Source organism: Pagrus pagrus (assembly GCF_965226575.1).
Source record: "Pagrus pagrus genome assembly, chromosome: 7".
Classification (NCBI taxonomy): Eukaryota; Metazoa; Chordata; class Actinopteri; order Spariformes; family Sparidae; genus Pagrus; species Pagrus pagrus.
In genome coordinates this window covers 3,841,161-3,861,337 of record NC_140191.1, presented here as the reverse complement: position 1 = coordinate 3,861,337, position 20,177 = coordinate 3,841,161, and the positions used below count along the sequence as shown (strand labels likewise).

The window sequence follows — 20,177 nt, the reverse complement described above, 5'->3', positions numbered from 1 at the left end:
GTAAAATAGATTATATGTCACATGTCATGGAAAGACGAATGGGTGGATGTCCAGTGGAAAGGGGGCGTTATGTCCCATTCACTCCAACAAGATGAAGCAGCTGTGGTGTCAATTAAACAGATCCAATGTGATGACTGCGACCAGTGGTTCCATGGCTCATGTCTGTCCATGGACAAAACCTGGAAATGTCCCTTATGCCAATAGAAACAAGGGACATGTTTATGTTATAATAAAATCATTGGAGCCCTACTAGTGTTGCATCATGTTATTCCACTGGCTGCATGAGATACGCCTCTTGTTTTTACATTTTACATCTCTAAATATTTTTTATTAATTTGTATATGTAAATATTAGCATTTTAGCTCAATAGCTTCCAGGTCATGTGATCAATTGACTCAAAATCATGTTGGGATCATGTGACTACACTGGCTGCATGAGATACACCTCTTGTTTTTACATTTTGAACCTCTAAATATTTTTTATTAATTTTTATATGCAAATATTAGCATTAAATCATCATTTTGAGGGTACTTGGTTTTCACTGGGCAGGAAGGGTTTGAAATATGTAACCAGCAACATAAATGATGTACAGTAGTGGAGTAGAAAGTGCAGTATTTGCCTCTGAGATACAGCGGAGCAGACAAAATTGAAGTTGCATGAAATCCTAAAGTGTCTACGTCAGCACTTGAGTAAATATACTTACACTTCACCACTGGGTAAGAGCCTTATACTGTGTTTGTGTGTGTCTGTTTTCAGAATGAGGGAGAGAGACAACGTGAAAAAGGGACAGGAAGAGAGGGACAAAAGGTAAAACAAATAATACATGTGTATTCTGTTAAAATGTATCTATCTGTATAATTGACCTGTTGTTTTGTGTGTTGTCTTCTCATTTCAGAGGGCCCCATGCCTGCCTTTGCCTTGGGCCCCAAATTTCTTAAATCTGCCACTGATCAGGTAGAGGATCCATGTGCTTCTTCGACCACTGGTCAGGAAGGTTGGAGCATGGTTCCTGTATCATTATACTATATTTATTACATTTTTAAATGAGGAACACTTGTAGTATTTAAAATCAGTTAGGTAAGCCTGTGTGTCCACACCAGTCCCTCCCAAAATAACTCAAAAAGATGAACAAAGGATTTGTAATGTTTGTTTTTCAGACAAACTGCAGCTCCAGGAGGAGAAACTGGATTATCCGTTCGTGTTTCCGTCTTGCCTTTGTGTTGGGATTAGGGACGGTGCTACAAAACATCTGCACATAAATGTGTTCACAGTGTGTAAACTACAGTTTGTAGTGACATCACAGGCTTATCGAGCTATTGTGGAAGGGTGTGCTTCTTTCCTTTGTGGGAAAAATAGTTATGTCAACACAGACTTCTGTCTTCCCTCCTGGATCGTTCTTATTAGACTAACTTTATTTTACTTTTGAGACTGGATTTGTAAAACTATATCCATCTTCAGCAGTATTTGCAACAACTGCCGTAAACAGCTACTAGTGATAGTAACAGTGAACAGCTGATTTACAAGATGGCATAGTAACTTCACAGAATGTAATAAATAAACCCAATAAAATGGTGTGAATTAAACAAAATAAGTTGCTGAATAACATGATAAAACGATATTATTGTACTAACTCAGATATTCATGTACTTTAACTGAAGTGGTGACACTGATTAATATAATAAAAACTCTAAAATGAATAGTACCCCTATAATCAGTGGTGACAGACTGATTTTGGACTGAGCCTGCAAATTTCATTTAGGTCATTAGATTACTCTGTTTTTCTACATCTGACGTCCTACAAAAAAGCCCTGAAACATGGGCTATGAGGAGGGAAGAAGTTGTTCTTGGTGTGGGTGTTTTGCTGCGTAGCTCTCTGCTGGTAGCATCTGTGTGTGTGTGTGTGCGTGTGTGTGTGTGTGTGCACGCATACATGAAGTGGAAATGATGCGAACAACATGAGTCCTGTTTAAAACCTAATCCCGGCCGGCCAGCGCTGTAATCTGGCGAGAAGGGGGGGGGATTTCTCCAGCCAGCAGATTGACCATGAGGATGTTATTGAGAGGGATGAGGGGACCAGAGGGTGATTATTCCCACTGAGTGATGGGAAGAGGGGGGATGGGAAAGGGCTTCTTTTATTTTTTTTTGTCAGATGATGGGGCAAGAGAACATAATGGTCAAATATTTTGGCGGTGATGATTTTAGCTCCTGAAGTTCACGAACAAAGTCCAGAATATAGGTTCAGGAAAGAAAGCTTTTTGCCTTAAAGTAAAAGTTTGCAGAAAAATTACTTGAAAACTAAATTGTGCTTTATTTGAATTGTGTGAACACCATTGAGAGTGTTAAGTGTTCTTGTCTCCACGTCGGACTCCTCTTCTGCCCTCTACACTTCATTATGGCCTCACTGGACAAAGCTTCAGTAGGAGCCTCTTTTGAGTCACGATGAAGGCTCATCTTCATCTTCTTCCTCTCTGGCGAATCAGCTTTTGGAGCACTGCATTGATGAAATGTGGTTTAATCTCTTGAACATTAACAGTAAAATCGAATCAGTATGGACCAGTTAAATAATACCTACCTCTCTCCAGTGTGTGCGGCGATGTAAGTGTCCCACGTCCTCTTCCTTCCACGTTTCATTATGGCCTCACTGGACAAAGCTTCATTAGGAGCCTCTTTTGAGTCATGAAGAAGGCTCATCTTCATCTTCTTCCTCTCTGGTGAGTCAGTTTTCGGAGCACTGCATAGATGAAATGTGGTTAAATCTCTTAAACTTCAACAGTAAAATTGAATCAGTGCAGACAAGTTAAACAGTAGCTACCTCTCTCCAGTGTGCGAGGCTCTGTAAGTGTCCCACGTCCTCTTCCTTCCACGTTTCACTATGGCTTCACTGGACAAAGCTTCATCAGGAGCCTCTTGTGAGTCACGATGAGGGCTCATCTTCATCTTCCTCCTCTCTGGTTGATCAGTTTGTGAAGCTCTGCACAGATGAAATGTGTTTTAATCTCTTGATCTTTAACAATAAAATCTATTTAAGCTGAGAGAAGTTTAAAAATACCAACCTGCTGCAGCTGTGTGTAACTGTAAAAGTGGCTGACGTCTGTGCACTTCTGTGTACTGGTTTGATTTGAGGTGCACTGGCTGAAGCATGTGTGTAGACATTCATCCTCCTTCTCTTCCATCTTGCTGTCCTTTTGAACTCCCATTTCCTCATCATCCTCCTCTTCGCTGGCAGGGGGCATTCTGGGATACTGCATAAAACCAAATACTACATTAATACCACTGACAGGTTAAGTGATAAACATAATTGTTCCGTTACAATGCAGTGTTCTGCTGGGAAAGCTTAAGTCTTGGCATTCATGTGGATGCTACTTGACGCACACCACCCACAGGAACACTTGACCAAGTGCACCCCCTCATGGCAGCTACACTCCCAATGGCAGTAACCCCCCATCAGGACAATGTGCCCTGACACACCGCAAGAACTGCTCAGGAAATGGCCTGAGGAATGTGACCAAGAGCTCAGGGTGTTGACCTGACCACCAAAGTCCTCAGATCCAAATCTGATTAAGCACTTATGGGACATGCCGGAACAAGTCCAATTCAAGGAGGCCCAACCTCGCAATGCACAGGATTCAAAGGATCATCCTGGTTCCCTGGAGACCTCAGGACACCCCCAGAGGTCCGGTTTCCAAGCCCCGATGGGTCAGAGCCAAAGCAAATCCACGGCCCCCAAGGATCGGACTTGTTCTGCAATATCCCATGGATACTTGATCGGATCGAGATCGGGGGAATTTGGAGGCCGTGTCAACACCTTGTGCTCCTTGTGACGTTCCTGGCCAGTTCCATCAGGGAGTGCCGTCATCAGGACTTGGGTGAAGTTGGTCTGAAGCCGTGTTTGGGTTGGTGGTGTGTCTCAAGTCGTGGCTGATGGTTGCAGTAGTATGGTCATTACAGGAATGTCACACAGCACTTACCTTTCCCCACTTTGGGAAGAGTCTTTCGACCTTTTGCTTGGTGGCATCTTTTCCTTGTCAGCAGGGACATTAAGTCGCTGTGGTTGTGATGAACTCTGGTCCTCATCGATGGAGATATGGGAGACAGCCGATGCCATACCCTGTGTGACGAGACTCTCTTGGTAAATGTCCCAAACAGGAAGGTCCTGGCGAGAGATGTTTGGTTCAAGGCTGGCAGAAAATGCGGTGCTGGTATTGCTGCTATTATCAGAGCTCAGACTCTGATTCTGACAGACTTTCATCATTTCAAAGCACGATTTCACACTGGAAGTAAAAAAAAAAGAAGAATTAAATCAAGGAGCTATGGTCATTTATCACCACCACTGTCTCTATATGCAGCGTTTTAGTTTGGACTTACTAGGGGCTGTCGGGATAGCTGTCTACAAGGTTGTTCATGGTGATAAAGGGATCCGCAAAAAGCTCGCTGGGTGATATCCTTTTACTGAGATCCAGGTGAAGCATCTTCTTCAGCAATTTTATAAAGTTCTCTCGGTCTTCCATTTCTGCCTTGTTGTCCTCGTCTGACAGATAACAGGGTGGCCTCACCTAAATCCGAATAAATCACAAAGGTCAGTCAAATCTCTATTTATCTTCATGTTTCATGGTAATTTATTTATGACAAATGTTCATGTTTAAGAACTGAAAATATGATATGCCAAGTGGGACTTCTTACCATCAAGAGGTCATACAGGGAGTTGAAAAGGTTCTTGGTGCAAATGGGTTGTCCAAATTGTAATGGTGTCTAAAGAGAGAAATAATATTCGACAAAGGATGAGTAAGACAAAGACTGATGGACATGACTGATGACATTTTCTGGGAAAAACACCAAAGGTTCCTACTTTTAATCTCCACCGGCTTCGACGACCTTTCTTCTTACAAAAATACCTCCTGGTTCTGTGTCCCTCGCGCAGCAGATGCTGTGGTATCTGACCATGAATGTGCTCCATATGTCGTAACTGTTGGCACAAAACAAAGTCAGTTACACACGGTCCACATTGATAATGAAATACTTCCAAAAAGCTCACTTGTTAACACGTTTTATATTGTTAAAATAGAAAATTAGACCCGAAGAAACATAAAGTTGCATCATAAAGAAATAGCCATGTTTGGCAGACAGGTACATTGCCAACAATTATTCTGACGATTGGGTTGTAATAAAACTTTTGTTGCTGATTTTAAAGCACTGACCATGTCGTATGAAGAGTTGACAGGATACAGCACGTGGCCCAAGAACAGCTCTGCAACAATGCAGCCCAAAGACCAAATGTCAATGGCTGATGTGAGGGGAAGTCCTAGGATGACCTCTGGAGACCTTAGAGAAGAAGCAGAAATACCAATACATTATTTTGTTATTACTTTTACAAATTAAATTACATCTAAAGCCTGAATATGCCATGTGACCAGTTACTTACCTGTAGTAGAGCGCCTGCAAGTAAAAGCCTGTCTCTAACTCCGAGTCTTGCATGGCACAGCCGAAGTCGATCATTTTAATCTTGAGTGGCTGGTTTACATGGTCCACCAGCATGATGTTGTCTGGCTTGAGATCCGTGTGTACAATTCCTGTGCTCTCCAGGAGCTGAAGAGTTGTGGCCATCTGAAGTAATAAATAAATCATGTAGAAAGGTCAGTCGCTGTGCCTCACAACAGTTGATACTTATAGATATGAGCTTTGCCAAGTTTTGAAGACGTTTGAGGTTGAGTGAGCCGTGTAAGATCTGAGCTCAGCGTCGTTTCAGGGCATATCACTTATTTAGGCCGACACTCAATATAACAGAAATAGAAACGCCTTACGATTTAATGGCGTGGATTACAGTCCAATAAAATAGCAAGGATACAGGTGCAGTGTTGAGGAGTCGTGAACTATATTAAGACAGAAGTTTAACTACATTTGGCAAAGGCTTGCTGTTACTTCAACGATGTACACATTTGTATGTTATTCAAGTTGTTAATTTACATTTTTTTGTGCAGGTAACTATTGAAACTACGAACAATTTTGTGCCGTAAAAGGAAAGAAATTATATTTTATTCGTATTACAATTGCTTCCCTACTAAAACTCAAAGCTGACATTCCTTGTACCTTCCCATGAGTACTGGGGTATTTTAATTTTGGGGGGTTTTGTTTACAACTTTACTGAAAATATAGTACTTTTATATAACCAAACTAGTTTTCTCTCTACAGTAGCTTTGTTGTCAACTTCTGTCTGTGTAAAGCTTTTAAAGTACCTTCTCCAACACTGTGCGCCTGTTAAACATCAAAACAGGATCTGTGTACATTTAAATACACAGTAATACAACAGCACCACAAAAACAACCTCAAAAATCACTTTTCTGATATATTCTCACCCTGAGCAGTGATTATCAGTAACTTAGCAGCACGTTTAAAAAGTTAAAAAGAATATTGAATATATGAATATTAGGCCTTAAAAGTCATTAAATAGTCTTGAATTTGAATTTCTGAGATCCAAAATCATTTTATCTAATTTGTTATCCATCTTAAATGCCTTTTATTTTTTATTTTCAAAAGTGAGTAAAGGTTTTTTGCCGTGAAAGTCCACGTTTCTGATGTTACAAATCTTTAAATCACCACAGGCAAGATGTTGATTAACCTGTGATGATTTGCCAATATTTTAATTACATAAGTTCAGTGTGGAGATGAGATTACCACGTTTATTTATCCTTCATTCGTGCAGTAAGACCTTATGATATATGACCACTTATTTAAGATTATTTTATTGTTTTTCCCTAAAAAAGATGTGTCCTCTCTATTTCATGTACATGTACTTGTACTACTGTAAGGTTAAAGTGATTCCAGTATGTTTTTAGTGAAACCAGATTGTTATGTTGGGCAGGGTAATGTGACATGAAATGTTCATATCGCCCCGTGGCAAGTGTCTCTGACCTCCTGAAGGCCTTTCACATGAATCTGTTGTCGTGCAACTCTACTATGAAGAAAAGTGGCACATACCTGATGTAGAATCGGGCGGATTTCCTTCACGCTGAAAGATTGGGAGGGTCTCCTCCATTTGAAGTCCCACAGACTCATATCGAGCATTTCGAACTCGAGACAGATGTGCTCTCCGACCATGAATCCATTATTGCATCTGACAAAGTTGTATCTGTCTGAGTCGAAGGTGCTCAGCTGTTGAAGGATGTCCAGCTGGAGGAACATATGAGATGTTAGATTTAAAGTACATTTTTGAGGATCGTACAGAAGAAAATGAAAACTTTGACAAGCTTCTGCTCTACCTCGTTCTGCGCCTCTATATCCATGCCTTTCTTCATTATCTTCACAGCCACTGTTTCCCCGGTGTTTGCCTTTATGCACTTGGCAACTTTTCCAAAAGTGCCCTCCCCCAAAAAAGACTGAATCAGGTAGTCAGTTGAGGAGGAGGAGATGATGTTTGGTTTGACATTGACCTCCTTAACTGGAGAGGAAGATGAGGGGGCAGTGGTCTCCTCTTCCTCCGATGTTGTAAGAACTTCATCCTGTTCTCGGTAATCCTGTAATTTATGGGCTAGAGGAGAAGGAAAGATTGACAAACACAACCAGTCACATTTAAGTATAAAGAGTTCACATGCAGGGAAGTTATTGATTGAGTGAAGTACAGAACTGCAGAGAAGTAAAATCAATCAAAACGTCACGATTTGCTTAATAAATGGTTTATAAAAATGTCATTGCTCGTTAACAGTGATTTAACTATTAACTACATTTTATTTAACCATAAATGTACCTTTTGTTAATGATGGTTATTGTATTATTTGTATTGTATAGGTGTATTGTGTTAGAAATTGTATTCAAAGTATTCAAAAATACAATTTTATTTATTTTCTGATCAGACTAAATACATATGTAATGAAATTATGAACTGAAAGTCATGAAGAAAAAAACAACTAGCTGAGCGTAGTAACAGTAAAAATTGATGAAAAACAAGAGATTAAAACTAATTTAATCAACTTACATTTTGTCATGCTTCAATCCTGAAGCTGAAACGTTAAAGTTGATCCCGACTTTCACTGAGACAAAACTCCTGCTGAGCTTTGATCTCCTCCCTGACGTTCTGTTTGGCACCAGCTGATCCGGAGCGTTGCTTTGATCGCACCATCACATTTTACTCATTCCACAGCGTGAGCCTTCGTTTACATTTGAAAATAACAACAACATGTGTCTGAAATATTGCTGTCTGCTCATTGACTACATGTCTGCAGCATCCTGTTGTTATGTGTTTGTCTGATAATGAGCTGGAAGAGAATCAGCAGCATTTTCACTCTTTATTGAACATACCTGATCGGCCCGACCCTCAAATAAACACTTCACTGGAAAGTCCTCACAAAATACACATTTCAGTCAGATCCGTGTACGTACACGGACATTTGTCGGTGTTTAACACAGAGCACAGCTGTTCTGTCATTTTACACACCACTGTATTACAGCAGAGTTCAATACACTGATATTTAAATAAATTATTTATACTTATTATTTATTCAGCAGCAGAAAGTAGCCTCACTAAGTATGTTTACTCAAGTGCTGCATTAAAGTATAATTTGTAGAACATGTCTACTTTGTACTTCTTCTCCATTTTAGAGGTAAATATTGAACTTTTTACTCCATTACTTTTTTTGATAGCTGTTATTACTTTGCATGGTGAGATTAAACACTGGAGCATGATGACTATCTAGTTGTTCCATTAAAATATTTCCTCTCTCAACATCTTACATGGTTCATTTACTGTTTGAGGCCCAAAGAGATCACAAATATTTCACAAAACAAATCACAGTTTAGGGGAAAATAAAGTCGAATTTGTGAATCCTCTCCCGTTAATGATTTCAAGACACCCACTGGGGGGACCTAATGCCCACATTAAACGAGCTTACTGTATATAAAGAACCTAAATTGCTCCACCGTGAGCAGCTACAACATTAAAATGCTGTTTCGGTGACAGATATTTTACTGCGTACAGTATCTTGCCCGGGGATACTTCAGCGTGCAGCCAGGGGATCGGGGGAATCGAGCCACCGACACAGTGACGACCCACTCTGAGCCACAAACAAAAGCAATCTTTACCTCTGTAGGGATCTTTTCCATAATGGTGTCTGACACTTCTGAGTGTCAGTGGCAAAAATAGCTCTTTAAGTGGATGTACCTGACGGTGCACAGTTGACAAAAATGCAGCAATACCCTTTAAATTAGCTGAGATGAGCCTGTGATGGTGGAAATATGTTCATGAGGATTTATTACAATGCTCAACCGCAACATATTATTATCATCATCATCACTAGATGTTAAGTTTCATCTCAGAGCAGAAAAGAAATCATCATGAAACAGATATCAGGTGCTTAATGTTTGTATCTGTGATTTTCTTTCATCATGTTCATGCTGTGCTTTTAGACGACAGTGTATTTTTTATATCCTTGTCGCTCACTGTACCGCCGGAGGAGTCAGACAAAGGACAATGAAGAGACAAAGGCTGTGAGGAGGTGCAAAGGGAGGAGGAGGAGGAGGAGGACAAAGAGGAAGGCAGAGTGCGAGCGAAGAGAGAGAGAGATGTCTTCGCAGGGCTTCCTTCACCCCACAAGCCCATGTGGTGCTCGTGAACCTCTGGCCTACTTTAGCCTTCTCCATTTTTTATGACACACACTCACACGAACTGACGCACACACACACTTTCATAAGCACATGAACGCTGGAATGATTGCCGTCACCTACGCACACGCCGAAGCCATATTTATGCCCTCGTAAGCCTGCAGACACAGCAGTTAAATGTCAGCTATGAACACATGCATGACCACACACAACCTGGGAAATAGAAAATGATGGTTTCAGTGTTGACATATTAAAACAGTATTTCACAGTCAGCTGTCTGTGCAGGTGTGTTTTGTGATATTTATACATGTATAAATATTATTTATGTTGTGTACTTCCATCCACTTCCCCTCTCTCAGGTGTGAACAGTTAGTTTGCCTTGCTTTTTTCTGTTTTCTTACCTGTAAAATCAGCTTCTGTAATTCTTATTCTCAGACACTGGGAAGTGCTGACAGCTAAGATATTTCCAACTTGGCAAAAATAATATTATAAGTATATTTCAAACTAGTGACAACACTTCTGCAGAGCTACCGTGCTGGCATGAAAGTGAAATAGAAAGTGAAATAAAATAAAGTACATTTAAAACATCTTTTACAGTCATACAGTCGACTCAGCTAATTAAAAAGGAGCTATAAACTTTAACAGTTAATGAACCACTTTTTGCTCTCTCGCCACTCTTAAATTTCCTTTAAACAATTTCCTCCGAACCCACACAAGGCCAAAGAAGAAGCACCAGTGAGATTAAAAGGACAGTTCACCAAAAAAATGAAAATTCAGTCATTATCCTCCTCACCACCATGCTGATGGAAAGTCAGGTGACGTTTCGTTGTCCACAAAACATTTCTGGAGCTTTGTGGACTCCATGAAGCCCATCAAGTGTCCAGATGTCCTGATTGATCGCAGAGATTCATTGAAAAGATGTTACTTACACCCTCGATACATGGTCGAGCTCGTGCTCCCACTTTGACGGGGGTGTACGCTAATACTTTTAGCTTAGTAGCTACAATGACAATTACACCATTTTAAAGGGTGTAAATAACGTCATTTTCTGTGTTTTCTGGTTGTTTTATGTTTTTAAGTCCCCAGCTACTTCAGTTATTTAGGAGAAGAATGGATTTAGCACAGTTGCTCTGTTGTTAGCGGTGCTTGGTCAGGCGTGTGTGAGCTGACCAATCAGAGCAGACTGGGTATTTGCGAGGGGAGACCTTAAAGAGACAGGAGCTAAAACGTTTCAGACAGAGGGGGAATACAGAGCTGCTGCACTGGACAGTATGAGGAAACCGATGTGTTTTTGAGCATTAAGGCATGTAAACCTGTTCTAGTCGTAACCCAAAATAAAATCATGAACCTGAAAATGAGCAGAATATGTCTCCTTTAAAGTTTGTCAGCCCGAATGAACACAAAACAAACCATGTGGAGTCTGTTAACAGTTTGATTTTACTGCCATTTTCATCTGAGATGATGCGACACTGTGGAAACTGTAGCTATGGTTACCGTTGCTGTGATTCCTCGTTGCGACATCACTGGCTGACTTCAATTTTTTGTTTCCTGCTGCATTTTTTGTAAACTCGGACCCGAGCCGTTTCCAAGAAACACAATTCCTATCAGGCCGTCCGTGCGGCGGAGCAGGTGGTCGGGGTTATGTTTGCCGCCAGCCAACCGACCGGCCCGCCAGACAGACAGAACGCTGGGCGCCACGAGCTCATCAACTGTAGCTATGAAACCATCGCTATAGCAACAGGCTCCTCCAACAAAAAGGGCAAGGACCTGCGGCGGTTTTAAGACACACACACACACACACACACACACACACAGAGATACATGATGAAAAATCGAAACGTGAACACACACATACGATAACGTTATCAGCTGAGTTTGGACCTTTGAGTGTTTATATTTTAGTGTTTTAGCAGATGAACGTTTGCAGACCGACTTGCAAAGAGAGCAACGTTTTGTTGTGCATGTGTCTTGTATTATGAGCCTGTGTGTTGCATGTTTTAAAGATGTCCTGCATGATGTTTTTCTTTTACTCCCCACTTTCTGTTCTTTATTTAATGTTCTGTGTGCTTATAAATGATGCTAAAACTTTAGTTTTCACCATATGTTCTGTTTCAATGTGCACCGTCCCTGTTAAATAAACCAATGAGTAAAAAAAAGGATTCTTTCTTTGCGTCTTACATCTTTTTGACTGCTCTTATATCAAATCAACCATTGCGTGACTACATTATTTGGGAAGAGGAAGTGATTGCAGCGAGGGTGAGCGTGAGCTTGGCGTCTGTACAGTGGGCGTTTTTAGGACATCTCAGCCTGCAGCTCCAGTGTCACACTGCGTCTCATCTTCCTGTAACTTGTCAGACTCAAGTGTGGACAGGCTCAGCTGTGCTTTGAGCTGAATGCTAACATTAGCATACGTACATACACACATGAATATTAGTCAGCAATAATCTCAGTCTGTATGAGTCAGTGGTGGTCTGTCGATGGCGGAGGTCATTTTGGGATCCCATTTTATGGGATCACTTTTCATTCAGTCATTCATTTTTTTGCCCTCGCTCTTTTGAGTACTGGTCACTCCACTGCCCTGTTTGTCAGCCTCTCAATGGGATTTTGATGCTGTGAGATTTGACAGCCCCTTTCCTTTAAAACTTTATGCAGGAGACACTTTTTTTTCTCTCCAGGACGTGACATTTATTTACATTTTTCTCTCCATCTCTAACTCACTGAGGAGGACGAGGCGCTACAGTACAGCGGACTACACGCTGCACAGTGTCAGAAACAGGTATGATTACCAAAAGTGTGAAAGGAAATTGCCCAGGAGACGGCAATGAAAGTAGCAAGTATGACCCCACCAACTCCTGAGAGAAACTTCTCACTCTTCTCACAAGCTCCTAAATGCTCCACTGTGTTCACCAGCTACTCGCTAACTTTGTCCATCTGCTGTTTGCAGCTGAGCAGGTAGTGTGCAGTGTGTTTTTACAGCTTTTTCACTGAAAACAGCTGTCAGTTGTGGCCAGAATGACACAATGAGGGAGGTGAGAATGAACCGAAAACAGAAAATCTGTGGCTGTACAGCTGCAATAAAGCTCGACGAAGCCGAGAGGAGCTGCAGAATCTACCGCTAAAATCTCCCGACTATCCTCTCATCCTTTTCCAGCTGGGTCTCTTTTTCTGTGAATTAATTCATGCACGTCTGCTTTGGGAAGGTTTTCCATCAGTCTTTATTGGATTTTTGGACCAGCGGAAACCTCTAATTGGTGGCTCTGTCTGTCAGGGGGCTCGCCAAAGGTGATTAACAATTCATCCTCTGAGAACTATTTCAATTCTACGGTGATATTTTCACTTTCAACTGAATTAACTTAACATACCTGCATCCGTGATCAGCCGGTGTGGCTTGAAAAGAAGAAGAGAGAGTCGAGGAGGTTAAATCTGGTGAGAGTGTCACCAGAGGGGCGGTCGAGATTTGACTGATAAAATATAGAGGAAAGAAAAGTGAGAGACACAGAGAACGGTTGAGCTGTAAAGTGTAAGGCTCATCAGTAGTGGCAGATTCAGTGCAGATGTGGGAGGCCGGAGGGAGCGGCCATGTTAATTATGAAACATTCTGGGGAAGAGTGTGTGTTCTTATACACACACGCACACACACACACACACACACACACACACACACAGATGATACAGACATGCTCAGTTTCCACACCAGCTCACATGTGAACATATCAAACCTCCTCGTGTGTTCTGGTGTGATGATACAGGACCGTGAGAGCTGATGAATTTGGATTTGTTTGCTTGTGGTCCCAAAAACTTAATATATAAAACCCACTGCAGCTTCGCTTTGTTTGGAGAGTGTCCAAAACATTTACAGCTGCAGGGTTACGCACTCAATGCAACACATTAAGCTTTTTTCTTGCAAATGCATCTTAATGTTTGAAGCATTTAAGGGCGAAAGAAAAAAAATACAGAATGGCTCTTTTAAGCCTGGACAGGAAATGAAGGTGAGGAGATAAATCAGACGCACCTGTGAGCTGGGGGAAGGGACAAAAAACCAGCATGGAGGAGGACAGGAAGGGGAGTGAGAGTGGCTGAAGGATGACATAACTAGAAGTTTAACTTTCTGGACATCTTTGCTTTTGACAGGAAAAACAATGATGTTTATAAAAGTGAGCAGAGGAGCAGGTGTTCCAAGAGCCGGCTGGATTTCCTGAACCTTCCTGGGCTAAAAGGCGCCGCTGGAAATGTGCAGATTCCTGCAGCCGTTCTGGATCAGCTCGGACGCAGGTGTGGACTTCCTCGTCTTCGTCGGTCCAACAGAAGCTGAGATGAGTCTCCTTTTCTGCTCCCAAATTCAATTCATTTCCCACTGCACTGCCATGCAAACACATTCACACACATATTATCAGGATTCATTATGTAATGTATTAAATTAAATGGGCTCTGTGGGCCAGAAGCTGGTTGTCAGTTTATGTAAGCAGACTCCATCTCTAAACTAACGTTAGCTACTGTCCCTCTGAAAGAAATCCACAGTCCAGCAGCATTAAACAACAAATCATCCACAGGCTCGTGTAGAAAACAAAGAGAGACGGTGAAGGTCTCGTGTTTCACGTCACATTACAATCCGCTCACATATGGCCAAGAAAAAAGTGATTAATACATGTACGCCCTGAAAAGATGATCTTCACATCAGGAATCTGAATTTGAATTTGATTTCTGTTCGTTTGGTCGGCATTTTCCTACTGAGAGACTTCATGTCTGATCATTAACCTTAACCAGATTTGATCTTTTATATGGTTTCAGTACATGATACAGTGGTTAAAACTACTGATATGATTAGTTGCTTATATCAATATTTCATAGTTACAGGTTCAGGATTGTGATTATTCTCTAACCTGATGGTTTCCAGGTGGTTCGTTTCACAGAACCATCTGAAAACACTCTGCTAGAAACTGTTTGACAATTTAAAAAAAAGTACCTGGCAGTTGATGAGAGGAACCCTCCGTCCATCACAGCCAACTTCAACCAATCAAATCAACAGCAGCAGAGCGCTACCACCAGCTGAGCCAGTTCGTAAATCAGACCCTTAACAGAGGAAGACAGAAAACATCTTTTAAAGCCTTCAGTGCTGATCTTTGCTCTTCTTTCAATGAAATATATTCTCCAGTTCTTAGATGACTGATGCTACAGCAGCTACGCTAACCTCCTCAGGAGCCGCCATTGCTGTTTGGCAAGCAAACAGTTGCTTCCCTCGCTGGTCGTCACACCTAAACCACTTCGTAGCTGCCAGAAGTTCCTTCAAGGACACATCTCTTACTTTGGATATTTGGGGTAAACTTGCTCTACGAAGTCAATCCAAAGAATGATTTTATGTGCACAGTACTAATGAGATCAGCAGTGATTCATGACATTTACACCATTAAGTCTTCATTAAGTCTTTATCTACCTCCCACTAAGCGATGCAGGCTGACAGACTGATTTAACATCCAGACTCATCTCATTGTTTGCTTTACTGAGCAAATACTGACGCGAGAGCAAATGTCCTCAGACACGTGTCACTCATGTTGCTCTCTGCTGTCAGTCTTGTTCATATCGTTTGAGTATGAGAGACCGAGACAGTCGAAGCTCAAACAATATGATATCCATACCTAAATACAGAGACATCTGACGTCAGCAGCACTGCGGACTGTGAAGTGACAGGCTGTCTTGTAACTTGAAGGTCACAGTTTGAGCCTGTGTGTCAAGTTTAAATGCCCTTGTGGAAAACCACTCAACCCTTTTTCCTACTCGCTCGCTGTCAGATATTCTCAGTAGGAGCATCAGCAAAATGCAAATCAGTCAGTTTTTGTAGACTCTGTGGCAGCTGCTCTGTCTTCAGTCTGTTTTTTGTGTCTGCTCTGGAAACCAGTCCAGGGCGGCAGCAGCTCAGGGGTTTGAGAGTCAGACATAGGAGTGAAAATCCTCAAAAAACTGGCATGTGATGTGCACGGCCCAGGACAGTAGGGCTCTGCAGTGGGCCATTGGTATCCATCTATCAAGTGATGTCTGTGATGTGGATGCTCAGAGACCAGAGACAACCCAGAATAAGTGCTGGCAATCTACGTTTTTTGCAAAAGTCTTTATGTTGCAAAGTAAGGAAAAATTAGGTCTCAAATGAGGACTTTCATTCAAGGTTGCTGTTCATGTTCAATGTGAAACCAGAAGTCAACGGTGAGTTCCTTAACTTACCACTGTAGTCAGGTAAGGTACTTAGGTATCGCAGCTGCGTTTACAAAAGTCACAAAGTTATTTTAAGCCAAAACATAATGTTTTCCTAAACCTAGCCGAGTAGTTTTCTGGTCCAACCCTAACCAAGTAGTTTCAAGCTTAGAAATGGTGGCATACCATTTCGAAACAGCATTCTCTGGAGTGGAAGCCATCAGGTGTCACACCACCACCACCATCCCCTCTACTTCCCGACATGACGGTCAGTTCATGTACATCATGTCAACGTGATATGAAACGTATCGCAGAAATGTTAGAATGGTACGTAGAGGTACAACCTTGAACATATCAGTTGTTTGCAAAAATGTAAAGTGCCAAAAAAAGGTTACTACAAGACAACACCCACTCCAGCGACAGTCTGTTTATCCTGCTGCTCTCTGCCAAAAGATACAGAAGTATCCGCTGCCATACCACCAGACTACAGAACAGCTACTTTCTTCAGGCTGTGAGACTCAATTCGTCGTCTACACTCCACCATCTTTGTCCGTTTTCAACCGTCTGTAGTAGCATGATAAATAAATGAACTTTGTACCTCCACAGTTTCAATCAAACCAAAGCAGAGGCTAAAAAGTTGTGTAGAGCAGCAGAGTTTATGGTTGTTGTCCAGGATTTAGGCTCAATAAGTGACCCTTTCACACAAATATAATGAGGTTCAAAGTAACTGTATACTATAATTGTTAAGCTGCAGCTAAAGAAGAAGAAGTTTTGAAAGCTTGTGTAACTAAATAAATCCAAGCCTAGGTCTGGCTTTGAGAAACATAGACTGGATTAGACATGGACAAATATTAACCTGGGCAGAGTCTGGCCTCTTTGCAGCAGTGGTGGTAACACCGGTCTTAAAGACAGGGTCAAATCCTGCTCTCATTAATGCCACCATGACAGAGCTCATCAGAGTCCACCTTTGACTGATGCTGTAGTGTTAGACATCAACAAATATTAACATGCTCAAAGTTGGCCCTTATTTTGAGCTGCAAATTTGAGAAGAAGCCACCAGGAATACGTCAGGTCAGAGAGAAAGAAGTCTGTGTGAGTGTTGTCTGTAGGATTAATGTAAGTGTTTAGGGTTTTTTCTTTTGAGGGAGTGGGGTAATACCTTGGGGGAGAGGAGGGGTTGATTATGATGCAGGGGGACAAACATTTTATTTCTGCTCTGGTTAGCAAACACAGCAGGCTGCACCCTCCGAGCCAAAGAATAGAAAATAAAAAAGAGAAGAGACAAGGCAACAGAGAGGATGAAGGGAAATGAGGATGGAAGAAAAGTATAAACAACAGAGTGATTGTTTGAACAAGACTGTAAGTCCAGAGCTGAGCCAGTGTGACTGTGATTTTCCGTCTATGATGAGCCAAAATGTCTGCTGTCGTCAGTCAGATTTCATCAGTGTGAACTGTTTTGCCTCAGGTGAATGCTAAATGGATGTCGTGCCATTGCTCCGACTGCCCATTATTCAGATTCCCCGAGTTTGGTTTTCTTCCACACCTGTAACCCCGTGAAGACCCGCCCCTACTCTGCCCTGATTGGTTCTGACTTTTTACCCTAACCCTAACAAAACAATAAACACTCGCCAATCAACGGGACACTGGGCGGGTAATTTTGAACATATTTGGATTATTGGAAATTCTCATTAATGGGCCTTTGGAACAATAGGCAGTCGCTTGTAAATGCTTGTATGCTTACATGCTAATATTAGCACTTCGCAACTGTTTAGTTAGCACATTAGTTTTTGATGTCGATGTTAAGTGCCAATTTGAACACCCAGTAATGTGGTATTTACGCTGTCCTCAAATGAAACTCATCTTTCAACATGGCAAGTCATGTATGTGATATTATATTATATATTTGTCACAGAGGCAAACAATTCAGCAAGCTAGCTAGATGTTAACATAATGCAGGAAATGCACAGGCATTAAAAGAAGGAGGCTGTTGGGAATATCAACATTTTCCTTTGACTTGTAAAAGCATGCTGGCTACCACACTGTCATTACTTACAGGGACAATAAATAGATCATATATCATTATTATTGTTATCAGTAAAATCTGTATTTTTGTAACATGACAAGTTTAACAGTTTGCCATGAAAAATGTCTAATTAGTGGATTTTGTGTGACAGTAAGAAGCAGATACAGACCCAGGTTCTCGTGGCCTCATTAACTTCTGAAGAATACAGAACAAGGACTTTATATTTTGTCGGAGCTGCAGTAAGAGGGAAACACTTCACAGCCAGTTTGGAGACCAGCAATGATTACAGCAACCAGTAACTCTGAAGGTTACATACGGCATACGTACATTATTCTTTAATAACAATAAACCAGGGCACGACATCTCATTTCCATATGTGCAGCAAACAACATCCATGAAATGAGCTGCAAGGCCGGATTCAGTTCTCGTTACCGTGCTTTTGTTACAGAATGAGCTAATTAGACGAGATTCAGTCTGCATGTATAGAGATATAGGTCATAAAATGACCCCAGGTCTGCTGTTACACACATAAAGACTGGTTGTATTGTGCTTGTTCCAGTTGTGAGGACTGTGAATGATGGGAGCAACACTGAATTCACACCAGTGAGTAATTAGACTCATGCATGGGTCACTGTCTTCTGATGATATAAGAGGCGTTGATTGAGTCCATCTTGTACAGCTGCGTCATAAACAGCTAAACTATGTTCTTGCAGCTGTAGCGTTGCTTCTTCACACTTAGTCTTTGTTTTGGTGCATGTGCAAGGCGAGCTAGCAAGTGCTAATAACCTAGCATTAATACAAAAATAGAAAACAATCAATGTAAAATAACTTCGGTATTAATGAAGTGGACCCGACTTGTCCAATTTTCCACATTTTCTCTCTGAGGAAATTTGGGAGGTTGTTCGTCGTTCTTTCTTCTTTTTTATTCCTTTTTTCATTTCCCATAAAAAACATAATGAAATTACATTTGCAGGGAAACAACAACAAAAATCACATAAATTTTTATTTTTGTGGTGTTGTCCAGCACTGCAGCCGAATGCAGGTTCATTCAACTTTATTGGAAATGATTTTTATTATGTTGCTGTATGAAAAAAGAGCAAGTAGAGGAGAGAAGATATGTGACTGGGTGATGAGAGATGCAATGAGTGTTTGCTATATCATACTGAGATGCAGATTCAGGGAAAGGCAGGGGGGTATTCATGTTTTGGAGGTGAACAACAGGGATTAAATGTCTTTAATCCATGTGTTGATGAGCACTGTCCCCTTTTTTCACATCACTAAAGCAGTTGGCCCGCACTGTCACAACAACAGCACGTGACCCGCAGTTGAACATGATAGCTGTCAGAGGAATTAACCCCAAAACACAGGAAAACGCTGAGCTGCCAGACAGAATTAGGCTGAGGTCCAGGTTTGTGTGGTTGTGTGTGTGTGTGTGTGTGTGTGTGTGTGTGTGTACAGTGAACGTCAAGGTTGTGCTAACGAAGCCTCAGAATTGACTTCCTGTTTCTTGACATAAGCCGTGTTACTGTGCATTTTTGTACATGTGGGCACATTCACACAAAAAAGTAAGGACTTTCCAGGAGATCATTAAAATCTTGATTTATCTTAAATGGATTCTGAGACCAACCTGCAAGTTTTGTATTTAGTTGTTATTGTCCAACAGTTGATTTTTTCGCCATGCTAGCAGTGTAGCTCTGCGTCCAGACTCTAATATCTCGACAGTCATTGGATGGATTACCATGAAATCAGGTCCAGACATTCGTGTGCTGCAGCAGATAAATCTTACTGACTTTGGTGATCCTCTGATTTTTCATCTAATGGCACCACAACATTGACATACGTGGTTTTAAGTGAAATATCTGAACAACTCTTGGATGGGTTGTAATAACTTTGGTGACTATATCATCTTGTGTCATTATCAGGTTTAAAACTCACTTTGTCAGAGACTTTGGTTCATGACTTCATCCTTATCATGCTCATTGGCAAAAGTTAGCATACTTTTTAGTTTTGCTTTTGGCTTTTTAATGGCTTTATTGACAGGATAGCTTGAGAGAGGACAGGAAATTGGATGACATGCAACAAATGGCCACAGGTCGAACCCTGGGCTGTTGCAGCGAGGACAGAGCCTCTGTACATGGGTCACACGCTCTACCAGCTGAGCTACTGGGGCATTCCTGTATAGCATCATTTTTGTACATTTGCATGCAGTATGCATACAACTAGGACACACAACTTCATCATCACAGTGCGACTTGAACTTTGACCATCTTGCTTCTATAATTGTTGTAGCCTTAGCGCCGATTAGTACAGAGAATAAGTATATGATCTGCAACACACCCAAAGAGGAGAAAGTCTGCAGAGTCTGTCATTCGCATACCATGAC

General features: G+C 41.4%; 1 protein-coding gene across 1 annotated transcript; it reads right to left on the bottom strand.

Moving 5' to 3' along the window:
* Window positions 1–2,288: 2,288 nt before the first annotated feature.
* LOC311259344 (homeodomain-interacting protein kinase 1-like) lies at window positions 2,289–8,131 on the bottom strand. Its single transcript, XM_084356438.1, has 13 exons — window positions 7,967–8,131; window positions 7,254–7,522; window positions 6,973–7,164; window positions 5,420–5,601; window positions 5,196–5,319; window positions 4,847–4,963; window positions 4,681–4,749; window positions 4,366–4,553; window positions 3,969–4,271; window positions 3,054–3,242; window positions 2,813–2,971; window positions 2,573–2,731; window positions 2,289–2,491 (listed from the first exon to the last, which is right to left on the bottom strand). Exons 1-13 carry the CDS (start codon window positions 7,974–7,976, stop codon window positions 2,308–2,310), a joined length of 2,145 nt encoding a protein of 714 aa, XP_084212564.1. The 5' UTR covers window positions 7,977–8,131; the 3' UTR covers window positions 2,289–2,307.
* Window positions 8,132–20,177: the final 12,046 nt, after the last annotated feature.